This window comes from Triticum urartu, chromosome 3, assembly GCF_003073215.2.
Source record: "Triticum urartu cultivar G1812 chromosome 3, Tu2.1, whole genome shotgun sequence".
NCBI lineage: Eukaryota > Viridiplantae > Streptophyta > Magnoliopsida > Poales > Poaceae > Triticum > Triticum urartu.
Window position 1 is genome coordinate 101,185,504 of NC_053024.1, and position 19,141 is coordinate 101,204,644.

The 19,141-nt window shown below is 43.4% G+C and overlaps 2 protein-coding genes across 2 annotated transcripts; both read left to right on the forward strand.

Annotated features, from left to right (window-relative positions):
* Positions 1–447: 447 nt before the first annotated feature.
* LOC125543125 (cell number regulator 8-like) lies at positions 448–3,539 on the forward strand. Its single transcript, XM_048706377.1, has 3 exons — positions 448–874; positions 2,662–2,864; positions 3,104–3,539. Exons 1-3 carry the CDS (start codon positions 640–642, stop codon positions 3,341–3,343), a joined length of 678 nt encoding a protein of 225 aa, XP_048562334.1. The 5' UTR covers positions 448–639; the 3' UTR covers positions 3,344–3,539.
* A 1,828-nt stretch (positions 3,540–5,367) lies between these two features.
* On the forward strand, positions 5,368–10,603 carry LOC125543126 (importin subunit alpha-2). The gene is made up of 11 exons (XM_048706378.1): positions 5,368–5,545; positions 6,377–6,596; positions 7,044–7,197; positions 7,374–7,476; positions 7,652–7,836; positions 8,271–8,350; positions 8,801–8,951; positions 9,392–9,473; positions 9,571–9,629; positions 9,728–10,033; positions 10,187–10,603. The coding sequence occupies exons 1-11, from the start codon at positions 5,473–5,475 to the stop codon at positions 10,346–10,348; spliced, it is 1,575 nt and encodes a 524-aa protein (XP_048562335.1). The 5' UTR covers positions 5,368–5,472; the 3' UTR covers positions 10,349–10,603.
* Positions 10,604–19,141: the final 8,538 nt, after the last annotated feature.

Sequence of the window (19,141 nt, forward strand, 5' to 3'; positions counted from 1 at the left end):
GCTCCTTTGATTCAAAAAGATTCTATAGGATTTTTAAAGGATCGAAATTCTTAGAACTTTTTTTCCTACGTTGGTCCTTTAATTATACGAGTGGATTCCATAGGAGTTTTTTATATAAAACCTTTGGTACGTACTACATGTCATAGAAATCTAACATCCATTCCAACATCTTTTTATATTTTTTTTGTTACCTCTGTGACATCAAACGTTCCTTGCTATTCTTATTGAATTTAAATGAATATACTTTAATTTTTATACTTTTTTATTTCTGTATTTACAGAGTCCCGCAAATCAAAAGGCCCAAAAAATATACAATTCATGAAAAACATCTCATCTTTTTTTTTTTTGAAAAAAAAAAATCTCATCCTACTCGTCCTCGCGTCCAGCCAAGTCTTCTCCACAGGTAAGAAAAAAACTTACCACCTCCTCTGTCTTCACAGCGAAGGAAGCGAGCCATCGTCTCCAGCGTCCACGCCACGGCGCCACGCGCTTCCCCCGCCCTATTTTACTCGCCTCCCTCCGCTCCCCCTTCCTCCGCCCTCCTCCAAGTCTCCTCCCTCCTCAATCCCCTCCGCCTCAACACGCGACGACCCCGCTCGCGCTAGGTTACCACCTCCCGTCCACCCCCCTCCTCTCGCCATGGCCGCCGCCGACGAGCACCACGAGGAGGCCAGCCCCCTCCTGGCCCCGCCCGCCAACGAGAAGCTCCCCCCGGCGCAGGATCCCGTCAAGGGCTGCGCCGACGGGGTCCCCGTCGTCATGGGCGAGCCGGTCACCGCCCCTGCCGGCGCCGAGCCGCGTGAAAGCTGGGACTCTGGGATCCTCTCCTGCCTCGGCCGCAACGACGAATTCTGCAGCAGCGACCTCGAAGTCTGTACGTGCCCCTCGCCCCCAGATCTCTCTCGATTTCGGATCAGGCTTCGTGGTCGGGGTAGGCATCGACAGGAATAGGTGCCTGCGCTTCTTCTATCGAGCTCGATTTTGGCGGAAATCATACAATTTCCTAGGGATTTTAGTAACTTTGACAATGAGATCCCTGTGACGTGTTAGACTCGGTGCACGGCAGTTATAAGATTTGTAATATGTTTGCTTCTTATTTGAAATTTGGGCAATTCTGGAACTAGATAGGAGTTAGGACGCAATATTTTATTGGAATTGAGTTGCTGTGAACTAGTATCAGTTGCAAAATGTGTTACATATTGACACGGAGGTCGGGATCATGACTCCTGGAGGCATTAAAACTAGGAGTATGCATACTTGTTTCAATGATTAGGTGAAGTTGTCATGATACATTACATTCATTCTGAGTATGGAAGTTGCTTCTTCAAAGGCAACCCCTAGCACTAAGTTTTCTATGTGTCATTTCAAATTTCAGCTATATTGCCCTGAGTGGAATGCAACTTAAGCAATAGTATAGGAATCTTCAAACTACTGTTGGTTGGCTCACACATGTCATTTTTAATTTTCAGTAGACATGCCTTTGATAAGATGCATTGTTCAGTTCTAATTAAGTAATTATGGACCTTTTGAATTACGGGCCAAGCCCTGTGGTGTGCTAAATGTTGTTATCTACCTAAGCACCTGGACTTTTGTATGCAGAGGGTTATCAGCTATTAAACAACATATGACAATCCTGTTCTAACTGGCCAACTAACTTGGCCATCTGATGTTTGTATGTTTGAGTTGTTCGTGTTCGTTGTAGTGCATGGGGCGGGATTTATTGTGATGGCTCTTTCGAGCCTGTCCTTTTTGTTTAAACTCGAAAAAAAGTAACTAACTAAATGGTGTTTGTGTATCATTTAGGTCTTCTTGGAAGTGTAGCGCCATGTGTTCTGTATGGTAGCCATAGTATAGGAATCTTAAAACTACTGTTGGCTGGCTCACACATGACATTTTTAATTTTTAGTAGACATGCCTTTGATAAGATGCATTGTTCAGTTCTAATTAAGTAATTATGGACCTTTTGAATTACGGGCCAAGCCCCGTGGTGTGCTAAATGTTGTTATCTACCTAAGCACCTGGACTTTTGTATGCAGAGGGTTATCAGCTATTAAACAGCATATGACAATCCTGTTCTGGCCATCTGATGTTTGTATGTTTGAGTTGTTCGTGTTCGTTGTAGTGCATGAGGCGGGATTTATTGTGATGGCTCTTTCGAGCCTGCCCTTTTTGTTTAAACTCGAAAAAAAAGTAACTAACTAAATGGTGTTTGTGTATCATTTAGGTCTTCTTGGAAGTGTAGCGCCATGTGTTCTGTATGGTAGCAATAGTATAGGAATCTTAAAACTACTGTTGGCTGGCTCACACATGACATTTTTAATTTTTAGTAGACATGCCTTTGATAAGATGCATTGTTCAGTTCTAATTAAGTAATTATGGACCTTTTGAATTACGGGCCAAGCCCCGTGGTGTGCTAAATGTTGTTATCTACCTAAGCATCTGGACTTTTGTATGCAGAGGGTTATCAGCTATTAAACAACATATGACAATCCTGTTCTAACTGGCCAACTAATTTGGCCATCTGATGTTTGTATGTTTGAGTTGTTCGTGTTCGTTGTAGTGCATGAGGCGGGATTTATTGTGATGGCTCTTTTGAGCCTGCCCTTTTTATTTAAACTCGAAAAAAAGTAACTAACTAAATGGTGTTTGTGTATCATTTAGGCCTTCTTGGAAGTGTAGCGCCATGTGTTCTGTATGGTAGCAATGTTGAGAGGCTTGCAGCAGCACCAGGAACTTTTGCAAACAGCTGCTTGCCTTACACTGGCCTCTATATGCTCGGGAACTCTCTCTTTGGGTGGAACTGCCTAGCCCCATGGTTCTCTCATCCCACTCGTACAGCTATTCGTCGAAGATACAATCTTGAGGCAAGCTTTCTCTCATTCTGCATTACAATGATCTATCATATATCTGTTTCTAGTTTTCACCCTTGAACATTATGAATCAGGACGCGGGGCTGAAACTTGCCTATTGTAAAATGACTAATCTAGTTTAAACAAATTTCTAAGACTTAACTTCTGCTGTATATGCTGTGTACTTATCCCGTCCTCCCATGGTAGCGCTGTTGGAAGCAATATACTGACATGGCTGCTCTGCATGTTTACAGGGTAGCTTTGAGGCTTTCACTAGGCAATGTGGGTGCTGCGGTGGCCTTGCTGAGGATGAGGAGAGGCGTGAGCACCTGGAGGTCGCCTGCGACCTTGCTACCCACTACTTCTGCCACCCTTGCGCCCTCTGCCAGGAGGGGCGCGAGCTGCGCCGCAGGGTTCCCCACCCTGGCTTCTATGGGCGCTCCGTCGTCGTCATGATGCCACCCACGGAGCAGACTATGGGGCGCACCATGTGAACTGGTCCAGCTCGTCCCCTGCCCTAGCTGTTCTTGTGCGCTTTGATGTTGTGTTGCCCTGGATCTTTTCACCTCTCGGTCCGTAAATACAGAATAATGTCATGTGAACAATTTGTAATGTGATTATGTGAATCTCAACTGATTCTATTCGTTACCGACTGCTGCTGTGTCTTGTATAGATTGTGGATTTTGCTCATTGTCTGACTGCCGTGTGAACTGCAATATGATGTGTGCTTGTTCTCTACTCCTGAACTTTCAATGTCGAGCCCAGTTTTAGTGAGCATCCTTGCCTTTCCTATTGGTTAACATGGTGAAATTTTCTGGAAAACCTTTTATTTCCCGACTGATTCCATGTTCTCGTCAGCCGCTTCGAGGGATGGACACACGTCACATGAGTTGCTTCCCGACGATCTGCAACGGAATTGTAATGGGGTCACGTGTCACGCTAGGTTGTCGCAGCCGCGGGAAGGAGAGGGGGGGGGGGGGGGGGGTTTTGTAATAGAATCCCGGGCCACCGGTGCTATGCTGGGTCGCCCGTGCTGCACTGGAGCATCGTCGGTCCACAGGATGCTATGATGGATTGGCCGTGGTACAGTGGCACACCGTCCATGCTACAAGTGAGCGGCCGGTTTTGCAACATAACCCTTGGTGCGCATGGAGAATCCCGGGCCACCGGTGCTATGATGAAGCATCGCCGGGTCGCCCGTGCTGCACTGGAGCATCCCGGTCCACGGGATGCTATGATGGATTGCCCGTGGTACAATGGCGGGGCTACTGGTCAACCGACACTCTGGCGAACAAGAGACATTGCACTGCCATTCAGGGGGCTATTGTTGTGATGACCGAGCACCTACACCGCCCTGGTGGATGTGACGTGAGAGGAGGATGTGAGGCGAGAAGAGGAAGACGTGATGTGTTAATGCGAGCTTGCGATCAAACGACCACATGGGCTAGTCTAGACAGTCGGACATGCAAATTGATCTTTCCCTAAGATCTTTCTCTAAGATCAGCCGGCTGACGCCTAGCAGTTGCTCAATTTTTGGTATGATGTAAACCTTACTTACAAAGCGATGTACATTCCAAATTGCCAACACCTTGGGTTGAGTATGATTTTTGTGCACTCCCGCCTACTCCCTCCAAATTACTCGTCGCAGAAATAGATGTATTTAGAACTAAAATACATCTAGATACATCCATACCTGCGACAAGTAATTTGGAACGGAGGGAGTATATGTTTGCTAAATTCATCATTTAGTTTGTGCTGCGAATTTGTCATCGATTAGGTAAAAACAATTTGGGAAAGGCATTTATAGTAATTTTGAATTCATTTTTTTGGCAAAATCTTGGCTGAAATGTGCATAACTTGATATAGGCCTATTCGGCTTTTATAGCACTAGATATAGGCCTTGAGCGTTCTTTCAAGGACCTATGACGTTTCGTTTTGTCACAGGAGGAGCGGGAAGCTTCTGATCTGGGTTTTCTTCCCCCCATGTGTTTTCTTTCTATTTATGTTTTTTCTAATTAGTTTTGTTTAGGTTTTTCCTTTTTCTTTGTCTTTTTAAAACATGATTTTTTAATCCGTGAACCGTTTTTTTTCAAATTCTGTTTTTTTGCAAAATTCACTAATTTTCTTAAATTCATGATTTGTTTTTCATTTTTTTGAATGTATAATTTTTATCTTTAAAAAACTGTTTTCCGTTTCATTCCTGTGAACCAGTTACTTTTTTTTTTTGAGAAAAGTTACCCTTTTTTGCGGGGTAAGTTGCCTTTTCTTTAGGCTTGAGAAAAGTTACCAGTTGCTGGGGTGGTGAGCGAGCTTTTTTTTTTTTTGAAGAAACAGGTTTTTTTTTGAGGGATTTTTGAAGAAACAGGTGAGCGAGCTTGGAGCAGAGGTTGAGTGGCTAGCGACAACAGTTAATGGGCCGCGGCCTGCCTAGCCATAGGCGGCGAGGTCTCTCGTGATGTACACAATAGGGCCTAGCCCAGGCTGCACTGGCTGCACGATAAAACTGAACTATCTCGAATCCGGCCCACCGTACGGTCTTGCTTAGTCTCCGCCCCGTCCCCCGGTTTGGTCCGTTCCTATCATCACCGAGCCTCGCAGCCGTCGAGCTCCGCCGCCGTAAACGATGGCCGACGGCAACGCCCCCGGCTCGCCGGCTTCTTCGCTCCAGAGCCACCGCTACGCCATCAAATCCTCAGGTCCCCACTCCAACACTCTCCTCCTCCTCTATGCTCACCTCGCCGTGCCTCTGGAATTCCGTCGAACAGTTCTCGCGCGGCGGTGGGGGAAGCCCTAATTAGTCTCCTAAGCAAGCCCGGAAGTCACTTTAATAGCGGGGATAGGAGCGGCGAGCGCGAAGTGTCTCTTGCCTGGTACTAGTAGCGTTTTATCGTGCCCACTGTCTACAAACCCTTGATTCTGGTTTGTGCATCTAAAACCGGGCAAGTTAGAATTGGTCAGACATCAATTTGGCATGTTGTGAATTGGGACCCCGAAACTTAGGCAGTAACTTGAAATACATTGTTCAAGATAGTTGGTCAATTATAGGAGTTTTGAACAAGGTCACCATGACGGCGTGTCGGTGCGACCGCGCGATGCACGCACCGGCTGCCACGTACACGTGGCGTCACAGCACGAAGTTTCGCATGACCCGCGCGACCGATCGTGTGGAGTAGAGACCAACGCACCCAGAGATGGCGCTCTGGACGTTCGCGCTCTATGATTAAGGTTTGAACAATTTATAGGAGTGAAACTTTATCAGCTTTATTGTAGTGTCATGTCTGCTGCCACGAGAAAACGCTGTTAATTTTCTAGTGTTTTAACTTCACAAGTGCGCTTAAATCTTATCTGCGATTTGCCAAACTACCATACAAATTTATCTGGTGTAAATCACAGGTTAATTATGTGTCAACGTGGACTAATCACTCTTGGCAATTATAGAAGGTCCAACATATTTGTATGGGAACTTGCTGCTTGAGTGTTAGTTATTACTTATTATAGTCTTTAATTGGTTGGAAGTCTGGTTGCAGTGCACAATACGGCAGCTAGCCGGAGGCGTGAACAGGCTATAGCAATAGGGAAGGAAAGAAGGGAAGCCTTAATGCGTGCAAAGCGTGTGTGCCGTGCCCCACTTTCTGGCAGCGATGAGGCTACAATTGAAGATGGTGATATGGTTATTGATGAGAAAGCAGATCTTGAAACAAGAACTGCTCAAGCTGTTGAAGAATTGAAATCAGCTTTGTCAAGCCAGTATGTGCGGCCTATCTTTTTTCTTCTTCTTACGCAATGCAAAGAAACCCACTGCCTCTAACTAGTTAGGTTTGTGGTTCTTCTCGGATATTCCATATGCTGGAGATCACAATTCATCTTGTAATATTTGCCTATTTGGTTGTGGTGTGTGTCCATGTGGGGAGAAGAATTTTCATTATCCCTTACACATCTCATTATATTGGATTCCAGAAATATATGCTTCCATCATTATGATTTACACTACAAAATGCGACCTTAGTATGTTGGAGATTCTTTTTTTTACCTGGCTTAGTGGTTTTCCTCTCCGAGGATACACATCTTTAAGTTGTAAGGTTTGGTTTAAGCACTTGTGGATTTTGGAGAAAAATTTACACTCTGGATTACAGTTACTTATTTATATGAGAAAAATTTATGGCGTGTATTTTCCAACCTTTTTATGCTTCTTAGGGGAAAAGGGGCCCAGAAGAAGAAGATAGAGGCACTTCGTGCAGTGAGACGCGTGTTGTCACAGTCTGAAGTACCTCCCATTCAAGTAGCAATTAAAGCTGGGGCAGTTCCTCTTTTAGTGCAATATCTGTCCTTTGGATCTTCAGATGAACAGGTTGACCATTTTGCACTGGAAAAATACCGACTCCAGCTTTCTACATTACCTGGAAAACAACTTCTATGCTATCTATTTGCTGTTATACAGTTAGATATGTTCATTGTTAGCATTGCATTTTTTTCTGTGCTCATCTGAACTATGTCTTATGAAGATTATTTATGCTTTTATTGCAGTTGCTAGAGGCTGCTTGGTGCCTTACAAACATAGCAGCTGGGGAGCCAGAAGAAACAAAATCCGTGCTGCCCGCATTACCATTGCTTGTTGCTCACCTTGGTGGTTCGTTTTCTCCATTTTGTTGGACAATTTTTTTAATCCCCATTAGGAATATATATTAATCTCTGGTCCTATGTAATGCACATTTCTCACGAACGTTGGCTAGGTAGACATTTGCAATTCAGTTGGAGTTGGAGCTTTCCTTATATTAAAAATGTTTCCTGGTCTATTTTGTTAGAGAAGAGCTCCACACTTGTTGCTGAGCAATGTGCATGGGCCATCGGTAATGTTGCTGGTGAAGGAGCAGACCTGAGAAGCACATTAATTGCACAGGGTGCTTTGTGGCCTCTTGCCCGCCTAATGCTATCAAGCAAGGGTTCTACAGCAAGAACTGCTGCTTGGGCATTGTCAAATCTCATCAAGGTTATGATCTCTTGCTTTGACTGTATGAGTCTCAAGTTTCTTATGCCAGAGTTCAACAGTTATCTCTTTCCAAGTTCTTATTATGGATTAGGAGTGCTTCGGCAAAAGCGTAAAGTAAGCCCTATTTAGGAATTAGGATTGCTTAAGCTAAAATTAACTTGATGGTAAGCTTGGGTCCTTCTGTTAGATATATTAATGAAGGGTTTCCTTAGTGTAAGACTTATTTGATCTCAGCAAAATTTCAAGCCATATTCAAAACATTTCATGGCATGCGTACTTTATGAGGTTTTTAGAATCTGAATCCCTCACTCACTCATTTTCTTTTCCTTCTGCTTAACAGTTTTTATCACTTTCAGACTGGTACATATGCATGTAGCTGTTCATGAAGCATCATTTTTACTGAAGTGTCAAATGTCTGTTCTCTTATAATCCAGGGGCCTGATCCCAAGGCTGCGTATGAGCTTATTAACATCGATGGTGTGCTAAATGCGATCATAAGGAACTTGGAAAAGGCGTATGTCTCTTAATGGACATCTTTCTATTTTGCATTGAACTTTTATTAATCATTTTACTGTACATTTATGAGTTTCTAAAAACCAAGGATTGGCTTCTTACTCATTACAAATGGTTGCAGTCTTTATTCTTAGTTCTTACAGTTACATAAAGAACACTGTTCAAATTCACTGACCTGTGCTTTCTGACATGTCTTCACTGTATATTTATTCATTATATATGCATGTAGCAGTACTTCCTTTCAATCTCTTCATTAGTAACCTAGATCGTGTGCCAAGTTGTATTTACTGGACACTTGCTACTCTTCTCCTTGTGCAATTGTTTAGTCCTTGTTATATTTTGTGGTATTTCTGAGATGCATGAATGACATGGAAACATTTACTGAAGTTTTTCAGAGTGACATGCATGGTTTTGCTCATTACTGCCACTGATGGGTTAAGTGATCTTTCAGGGACGAAGAGTTAGCAACTGAGGTGGCATGGGTAGTGGTATATCTTTCAGCACTTTCAGAAAAAGCTATCAGCTTAATAGTACGAAGCCATGTGCCTCAGTTGCTGATTGGACGCCTGCTGGCATCTGAGAACTTGCAGTTGCTCATTCCGGTATTGTCCATTTGTTTCTCTCTCTCAATCTCATTTTGTTCCTTTATCTTATTAACAATTTTGGTGCTTTCCCTGGAAATGCTTACTGCTTACACTTTTCATCGTACTTAACTACTGCTGAGCAAAATGACCATATCTTTTAAGAGGAATACGGAACACCTCATAGTTCAAACTCCAAACTTTCATAACCCTGTGTATACATGGTTGTCAATTTGGTAACCAGTGTAATAATGAGCAGGTAATTTCTGTAGAGGCATGCTTTTATTAGGAGACGTATTGATTATGATTTGCAATTAATATATAGCTTTTCTAAATATATTTTCTCAGTTATTGTAGAATTCTGCACTTTGTATGAACATCCAATAATGTATACGATGTTACTGTGGGGTAGTGTATGTAATTTCACAACGCAGCAAATTGACACTTCTACGTTGAATCAGGTGCTTCGTGGTTTAGGGAATCTTGTAGCCGGGGATGAATACATGGTTGATTCAATCCTAATTGTTGGAAACAGCATCACAGGTTAGCCAATCATCCTTTTGTCTCCAGTTACATAACAGCACTTATGATATTCATCACGAGGTACAGTTTGCAAGTTCTAACTAAATATTGTTCTCAGATCAAGCTTTATCAAGTCTCATAAAATGTTTGAAGAGTGACAATAGGGTTCTCAGAAAGGTCCTCTTTCATTTGCTGGTTCAAGTTTACTTCATCTAGCCGACATACTATATTATTTTTTATTTATTTATGCTTCGATTTGTGGACTGCTTATGTAGGAGGCTTCATGGGCATTGTCAAATATAGCAGCAGGCAGCTTTGAGCACAAGAAATTGATTTTTACCAGTGAGGCGACGCCTTCGCTAATACACCTCCTGACGAGTGCACAGTTTGACATTCGCAAGGAAGCAGCTTACACCCTGGGCAATCTGTGTGTTGTCCCAGCAGGAAGTACTGAGCCCCCGAACATAATCACCGAACATCTAGTCTCGATCATAAATGGTGGAGCCCTTCCAGGATTCATAAATTTGGTCAGATCTGCTGATATAGAGAGCGCAAGACTCGGACTTCAGTTCCTGGAACTGGTGAGGGAATCTTACCGCGTTTTTAGCTATTCCCATCTCATTTCCTAACCCGAATCATTAGTAATTTTCAAAGTAAACTGTCTCTTCAATTTACTTTGGGTGTATCGAGTTTCTACAGTTACATTGATATCAAAATTACCACCATCTTTGCAGGTGATGAGGGGGTATCCCAATGGACAGGGTCCCCAGCTTGTGGAGAGGGGGGACGGCATCGAGGCCATGGAGAGGTTCCAGTTCCACGAGAACGAGGCGATGAGGAACATGGCCAATGGGCTGGTCGACAAATACTTCGGCGAGGATTACGGCCTCGAGTGAGCGGCGGCTGTGGCCACCAATCCTGCATCTGTTTGTGAACCCAGCAGCAGCTGCTCGTGTACTCAAACTGTAAAATGCAACTTTTTTGTAACCGTGGAATGTATACAAGACTGTCTGAGGTAGCGTAGTTGCTGTGTAACTTGGCCATCTTCATGGATATGTGTGGCGATGGGGCTGTTGTAGCTGGAAGCTTGAAGTGAGCTGGGTAGCTACCGTAGTACAGTGTGACCTGTATAAGAAGAAAGATTTTGAGTCTTTGAGCTATATATTGCACAACCTCCGTCCAGAATTAACTGTCGATGAAATAAGTGTATCTAGATGCGTTTTAGTGTGGATACACTCATTTCAGCGACAGTACGGAGGGAGTAGTAGAGAAATGCTGTAAAAACGCTTGCCGGAAACATTTGCGACTAGCTTTGCATAGTCAGCCCGCTCCATCAGCGGGTGGTACAAGGACACGCTGAAGAGCTCCCCGCGCGACTCCAGCAGGTGAAGGCTCGCTCCATACGCGGTACATCGGGTATGGCCATGACTGCTCGGCGACAGGGGTTTCCGCGAAGGCCGGGCCCGGCGAGAACTTGCCTGGTAGTGGCCGTGCTCGGACCACGCCGCGGCTGCTCCCGGGCGGCAGTGCCAGAGCACCGTGTCGACGCGGTTTACTACGAGCACCACGCAGCTTGGGTCCGTGGGCTCGTGCGAGAGCGCGCACCTGACCAGTCGACATGGCGCCCGCCTGTTGACTTGTTTTCGCTGCGCCACGCAGACGCCCGCGCCCTAGCTTCGTCCACCTCATAAGGCTAGTCATAGTGGAACTAACTTAGCTAGTAACATAGCGCACTTTAAGAAAATTTTGCTTATATGGCAAAAAGTTAATGAAAAGTAGTAACATAACGCTTCTCAAGACAATATGAGTCTACACGCTAATAAATGAAGTCATCTATGACACTAGTATTATATTACTTTACACTATGAAGATGATAATTTAGACTAGTGTCATATGCATGACACTAGCATAAGTTACTCCCCACTATGACCAACCTAAGATGCGGCCCCACCATCGAAGCACTGTTTTCTACCGTATTTCTGGGGCCGCCCTTTCCCAATGGACCATTGTGAGATGCGTCGGTGCTATTTGTTCAGATCCCGAGCGCGGAACCTATGATAGCGATTTCAGATGCATCTGAGCTCGGGCACCGATTTGCCGCTCCTGGGATCGAGGGTTATTTATAATCGATGGTTGGATAGCGATTTCAGATGCATCTAAACTCTAGGAAATAGCCATTGATGACCAACCAACTAGTCAGGAAAGAACCTGGCGGCCACATTTCAAATCGGTGGCGTTGGTAACGATTCTATGAAGAACCTACTCCCTCCGTCCTGAAAAGAGTGTATTCCCAACTTTGTTGGAAAGTCAATTTTTTTTATGTTTGACCGTATTTATATAATAATAGACTGACATTTATGTCATCAAATTAGTAGTATTAGATTCATGATAAAATATATTTTCATCATATACCTATTTGGTTTCACAATCATTGACATATTTTTGTACAAACTCGATCAAACTTTGAGATAGTTTGACCCTCAACAAAGTTGGAAATACACTCTTTCAAGGACGGAGGAAGTAGGCTAACTCCAAAAACTGAGTTCCCTAAATCCTCAATGGAGAAGCTAATTTCAGTGACACTGACGAGCTATGCTCCTGAGTCCTCAACCGTGGCTGATACTTCAGAAGTACTGTATTCAACTAGCCACTGAAGCTAGCAGATTAATCTGGAAGGGTATTTCAAAAGCTTCAGTGTGTGTAAAAACGGATTCTGGCTGACCATTAGTGAATATTCACCTTCTTGCCTGGCTGACCATTAGTGAATATTCACCTTCTTGCTTCACTATCCAACCAGCGCAGTTTGCTCATGACTCAAACGAATAACGAAATAACTAGAAAATAAATTCTACTCGGTGTCTTCTGAATTATAATCGGCAGATCAAATTCTTCAATAAATTGTAGAGGTCAACATATTTTGATTAAATAAATTCTTTAGGGACCATTTCACCTATATACACCTAGTAAACATATTAGTCCATTAATCGTTTGTCATGAATTATCAAACCCCACTAGTGAGAACCATATGAACTTATGAAGTGGTTCCTGTTGCACACCCACACCCCTTTTTTTTACGTATCATCAAGGCGCCTTGTTTCCGCCTTATCTGTTGACCACGTCAACCCGGGCTAGGCTACCTTGCCAAGGGGGGCTTTTGAGGTGTCCAGTTGGAGAAGGGAAATTTGAGGCATGACCGCACTGTCCGCCGACACGCCAAGGCATGTCCGCAGGCGTTTGAGGGGCCGGGTTCGTCAAGTCTGGTTGTAGGTGCTCTTATCATCAATACCAACAAGGTCGGCTGTCGCCCCACTCTCTACATTCTTCCACGGCAATTTTCCAAATCATAAGATCATGAGACCATTATTCATCGACAATCCGGTGCTACCACACAGCTACTAGTAGAGTCCGAAAGAGATTTTTGGTGCATGAAGAGCGAGAGGGAGAAGAACGAGGGAGTTACTGGGGAAAAATCATACATGTTTTGCTAAAAAACCACAATGAGATTATTAGAACCGGGATGCAAAATTGGTGTATGAGTATAAACGCGAGCAACTTATTGAACCAAACTGTTCTCAAACGCAAGTCAAGTTGAAGGGCCCGTAAGATAGTTTCAAAAAAAAGGAATTACATGCCGGTGTATAAGCATACATGTGTAAAAAAGTGAAATAGTGCACTCATTCGTATGAATCCATACATGCACATTCTACTCCTATAAGAGAGTGAGCCGGTAATATTTTTTTGTTTGAGATAGCTTACCCGGCTTGACGCCTGGTGTGAGCCGGCAAATTTTAACGTCGACAAAAGTCATCACATGTGACACTTAGTTGACTGAAAATCGAGAATGTCCTTGCCGCGTGAATGAAGATCGTCATGAAGGCTAACATAAATATAAAAGGTTACATGTTCAGTTTGACACACTGTAATTCTTCCTGCAAAAAAAAAAGACACGCTGTAATTCTGCATAAGAATCTGACACGTGCACGAGCGACAGTCGATGGGAAGCTTTGTTTGTTTGTTTGTTTTTTTTCCATTTTTTGTTGCAAGATGGGAAGCTTGATCAGTTATTACATCGAAAAAGTGCACAAGCGGAGAAATATCGTGCAGCAACAAGCCAATTAGCAGCACAAACGAAGGTCGAGCAAAACCGATAGAGGAAATTGCACAAACCACCACTTATTGGGGCTGGTGTTGCGCAAAACACCTACTATACGGGTTTGTTGCGGAAAACACCGCATATTGGTGTAATACATTGCAGATAAGTCTAATCTAGTATTTGGATGCATTGACATAATTACTGACAAATGGGTCCCGCTCGTAAGTGCACATGTGGCAATAAAACCGGCCACATCAGACAACATATTAGACTGTCATTATCTCCAAAACCTGTGGTCCAGTTGAGCCGAAACTTTCCTAGATTAGTATTGAATATATGTAGTATTTACTGAAATTATTTCACATTTTTCTGAAAATGTCAAAAAAATTCACACTTTTCTAAAATTGTTAACTTTTGAACCCAAATTTAAATGAAGCAAGTTCGGCATGAGATCACCAACACAAAAAAAAACATGGTAGATATTGTTCCCATTAGATTTTAGCATCAAGTAGCTGGCATGATTGGATAAAGGATAATAATCAGATATGTTGCTGAATCAAAATTTATACTAACACAGGGGACAAGGCCTTAAACACATGTCAAAATCGAGCGCAGAATCTAAGTAATAATAACACAAATGCCCAAAAAATAGGATCCTAAACAAAAATACGTCGATCAACGACAAAATTTATCCCCAAAAATGTAGGGTTTCATGATGAGGGAGAAGAAGACCTAGGAAGGTAGGGGAGAAGACGAGCATAGCTCAGGTGAGGGGGGGGGGGGGGCTTACCCGACGATTGGGTAACGGCTCCATCACCACTAATGGGATGGTCGCCGCCGCCTGTTGTTCCTATGCGGAAACTCTGTGCTAGGTCGTTCCTCTCTGCTCCGAAAATATATTTTAGAGCACCTACACCTAGGCCCCTCTTATCTAGCCATCCATTCTTCGTATCAAGATCTGTGCAAGTACATTTCTCTTTTTTGTTTCTATCACATAGAACATGTCTTCAAGTTAAAACCTTTGCAGAACAGTAAAGTCTTCAAGTTAAAACCTTTGCAGAACAGTAAAGCTTTCTAGCTAAAATCTAGGATAGTTTTTTTTAGATTTTTCCGCCCAACATAAATATAAAAAATAAGTTTTATTTGATTAATATATATATTTTTTAGTATTTATGTTGGACGAAAAATTCTGAAATTTTTATCTCACATTATAGTTAGTAAGTTTTGCTGCGCTGCAAAGTTTGAAGTTCAAAACATGTTCTATATGAGAGAAACGAAAAAGAGAAAAAATGCATATACAAATTTAGTTGTCTCGCCAGATCTTAAAGCAATATTGGAGGACCAGGATAGCAGGGCATGGGTGCAAGTGCTCTAAAAATCTGCGTCCCTCTTTGCTCGAGCCACGATGTACGAGATGGTTGTGTCTTGTTTCATCGACATCGGCTTTCAGCCCATCTATTTTTGTGAGTCGGCTTCCAGCCCACTTATTAAACTGTTTTTTAACTCTGGTCTTTTCACTTCTTGGTCTAATATACATTGGCTGATGTGGCCGGGTTTTATTGTCACGCGTGCACTTAGAAGCGGGACCCATTTGTCAGTAATTATGTCAATGCATCCAAATACTAGATTAGACCTATCTGCAACGTATTACACCAATATGTGGTATTTTCCGCAACAAACTCGTATAGTAGGTGTTTTGTGCAACACCAGCCCCAATAAGCGGTGGTTTGTGCAATTCCCTCAAACCGATATTTAACGAGTCCCGGCTTCAAGATGCAGAAAACAACGTTGAGAAAAGAAAAATAAGCAAGGGCGGAAGCTTCAAGCCGCGGGCATCAATATCACAGCCGTGGCGTCATCGGGCAAATCCGAGTAAATAGCATAAAACTACTAGTTTACAGACTAGGGTTTCAAAAAACTACCATTTTTTAATTTTTCTCAGAAAGCTACCAATCGCGTGGTTCGCTGTTTCAAAAAACCCAAAACACCCGTGACTAGCGATTGAACCTTTTTTTGACCGCCCGGACCCACATGTTAGGCCACCTGGCCACGCGCGCTCACGGCGCGGCCGTTGACGGCCGTTAGCCCGTGCGGTCCGGTCGGAACGAAAGGAGCTGGTCGGGCCGCACTCTCTCTCAGTCTCCCCCTCCTCTCCCCTCTCCCCCGCAGTGACCTAGGTTGGCGATGGCGGCGGCGCAGCCAAATGCCGTCAGCGGCGAGCTATTGAGCCAAGGCGTCACCGGCCAGGAGGGCGGTGGACATCCAGAGGTGGCCCCAGGGCGAGGCAGCTTGAGCTTCCCGGCGCAGCGGTTGCAGCAGCCATCACCGCCCGCGGCTGAGGTCGATCCGGCGTGCTCAGATCCGGCAGTCCGCGCGGCTAGGGCAGTGGCGAAGTCCATCCATGCGGATCCAGAAGGCGGCCACACTTGGGCTTCATCCTTTGGTGGAGTGAGGTAAGAAATTTCTGGCACTTCATACTTTTAGTTCAAATTACAAATTTCTGGGTCCTTTAGTTCAATTTAGAACTAGGGTTAGTAATTGTTTGTTCTTGGCATGATACATTGTTTTATTGGTTAAGTCAGTTCAGAAGAAAGTGCATTTGGTTAGTTCATTTGGTCAGTGCATTCACTGTAATTAGAAGAAAGTTCAGTAATGTTCAGTACATTTGATCACTGTTTAAAGTTTTAGTGAGTTAAAAATTAATTGTTTGTCAATTTAATCCTACAGCTTAGATGATGACATTTGGGACATGAGGCTACATTTTCAAGGAACAGATAACATGGAGAGAAAGTATTCAGTTTCTTCAGACATTAGTTATCTGACCATATTAGCATTGGCTGAGTTGGAGGGTTATGGAATGGATGCTTGTCTGACTTATGTAAAGGAAGAGGGAAAAGGCTTGGAGGGGGTGGAGGTCCTGGATAGTGAGGAGGCAGAGGACATGCTTGACTGGTTTGTTGATAAGAAGATCCTGAACATCACTGTCAGAAAGCCTACTGATCCAAGCCCAACAGATGTTAACATGGATCACATCATGCTTGAGGAGCAGATCCCCATTGATCATGTTGGTGAACCTGTTGTTTATAGTGTTTCCCAACAAGGGGTCCTGTATCCACTCCCTAATGCAACTTTGGCAGCAGCAATCCCTGAGGAGCCCTATCTTAACACACAACAGAGTTGTAATTTCAACAAGGGGAAAAATGTTGTGAAAGAAGAAGAAGATGTAGAAGTAGAACATGATGAAGATGAAGATGAAGATGAAGATGAGATGGACAAATCCTCTTCAGATTTTGAGTTTTTTAGGGGTGATTACAAAGGGCAGAATATATCATATAAGTCTTGGTGTAGGGGTGAAGATGAGGCAGGCACAGGGACAAGCCATAAGACTAGGGGAGAGGAAGAACCTGCAGATCACTATTGTGGAGCAAACTCAGAACCTTCTGAGTTTTGGGAGGAAGACCAAATCCTTTTTGAACATGAAGAACCCTCAGTTGTACCAGAGAAAGGAGCAAAGAAGCTTAATCCTGTCAGAAATCCAGGCCCAACTAGCAAGTCACACAATGAGCCTGAACACATCAAGTTTGAAGATTGGGTGCCTGAACCTGATGAATACTGCTTTCCAGGTGATTTTGGTCTTAGTGATGAAGAAGAAGTTCCAAGGTTGCCTTCTGGTAGGAAGAGAAGGTTGAAGAAGAGGAAGGAGAGGAGGTGGTATGATCCATCAGTCCCTAATGCAGATGAGCAGTTTGCATTGCATTTGTGCTTCCTAAATGTTGTGGAGTTCAGAGAAGCACTAAGAAATTTCCATGTCAGGACACTTCGGAATTTTGGGTATCATAGAAATGAACCAACTAGGGTTACTGCTTGGTGCTCTGATAGAAAGCAAGGTTGTCAGTTTTATATAGTGGCCTCTAGAATAGCAAATGAGTCTACTTTCAGCATCAAGAAGATGAATTTGGATCACACTTGTGGAGAAAGTGGAGAGAGCACCAAAGTTACAGTAAATTGGGTTGCCAAGGTTTGTGAGGATACCATTAGATCAAACCCTGGAGCTGGTGTTGAGACAATTATGTCATACACAAAGAAAACATTTGGTGTTCATGTGCCTAAAAGCTTGGCATATAGGGCAAGGAGGCAAGCAGTTGAAGTTGTGCAAGGAGATCACAGACTCCAATATCACAGACTAAGGGACTATCTACAGTGTGTGTTAGATACTAATCCAGGCAGTAGATGCATAGTGACAACCAAAGAGGACCTAGAAAATCCAGCTCCTACCCCTAGGTTCCACTACATGTTCTACTGCCTTTTTGCATGCAAAGAGGGCTTTCTCAATGGATGCAGGCCATTTATAGGTACATGATCCTTACACATATATCTAAGATGGTTGCATTCATGTTATTTACAACTAATGTGATCATATTTTCAGGTTTAGATGGTTGCTTCATCAAGCTCAGCACTGGACAGCAAATATTGGCAGCCACTGGCAGGGATGGGAACAACAACATCTTCCCCATTGCATTTGGTGTTGTTGACAAGGAAGACACAGACAGCTGGACATGGTTTCTCACGTAGCTGAGAACTGTTATTGGAAGTGGGAACAAGTTTGGCAAGTACACAATTATGTCTGACAGGCAAAAGGTATGTTGAATGCAATCAATGATGTATTCCCTGACTATCATACTTATCCATCATTCTAAGCCATCATTAATTCATAATTAACAGGGATTGTTGAATGCAATCAATGATGTATTCCCTGACTCCCCACGGAGGTTCTGTCTTAGACATATATATGCCAACTTTCAATCTGCTGGTTTTAGAGGGGAGGAACTCAAGAAACACTTAGATCAGGCTGCCTATTCCTTCACTAAGAGTGGTCATGAAAAAGGGATGGAAAATTTGAAGAAAGAAAGTTTTGAAGCTTGGCAGTGGTTGTCACAGATACCAGACCATACATGGGCAAGATATAAAATGGATACTGTTTGCAAAACTGACCTGGTTGTTAACAACCTCAGTGAAGTCTTCAACAGAATGATATTGGATGTTAGGAACAAGCCAATCAGGACTATGCTGGAGGGCATAAGAACAAAGTTGATGATCAAGTTTCAGAAAACCAGAGAGAAAACAGAGTCATGTAGATGGGAGATTACACCAACCTACTCAGAAATTTTAGAAGAAGGCAAGAAGTGGGCTAAGTATTGTGATGCATACATGGCAGGTCCAGGCATCTGGCAGGTGACTAGTAGCTCTGAGAACACATATTGTGTTAACTTGAACAACCATACATGTGACTGTAGGAGGTGGGACATGACTGTTGTGCCTTGCAGTCATTCCATTGCTGCAATGCAGAAAGTGAAGCTACATCCTGAAGACTTTGTCAATGACTTCTTCAAAAAGCCCATGTACTGTGAAACATACAAGCATATAATTTTCCCAGTTCCAGGACCTGACCACTGGCCTCATACACCTGGACATGACATATCTCCACCAGTGTTCAAAGAAAAGAAGGGCAAAAAGCAAACTGCCAGGAGGAAAGGTGTATTTGAGGTGCCAGCAAAAAAGGATACCTCAAGAATTGGTACTGTCACATGTAGCAACT

What these genes read in the sequence shown, in the direction of transcription:
- LOC125543125 (XM_048706377.1), top strand. Translation starts at nt 640, where the DNA reads ATGGCCGCCGCCGACGAGCACCACGAGGAGGCCAGCCCCCTCCTGGCC. An exon ending in CAGCAGCGACCTCGAAGTCT is followed by an intron (nt 875 to 2,661) that starts GTACGTGCCCCT and finishes TGTATCATTTAG; the next exon opens with GCCTTCTTGGAAGTGTAGCG. An exon ending in GTCGAAGATACAATCTTGAG is followed by an intron (nt 2,865 to 3,103) that starts GCAAGCTTTCTC and finishes GCATGTTTACAG; the next exon opens with GGTAGCTTTGAGGCTTTCAC.
- LOC125543126 (XM_048706378.1), top strand. Translation starts at nt 5,473, where the DNA reads ATGGCCGACGGCAACGCCCCCGGCTCGCCGGCTTCTTCGCTCCAGAGC. An exon ending in CTACGCCATCAAATCCTCAG is followed by an intron (nt 5,546 to 6,376) that starts GTCCCCACTCCA and finishes GTCTGGTTGCAG; the next exon opens with TGCACAATACGGCAGCTAGC. An exon ending in GCTTGTTGCTCACCTTGGTG is followed by an intron (nt 7,477 to 7,651) that starts GTTCGTTTTCTC and finishes CTATTTTGTTAG; the next exon opens with AGAAGAGCTCCACACTTGTT.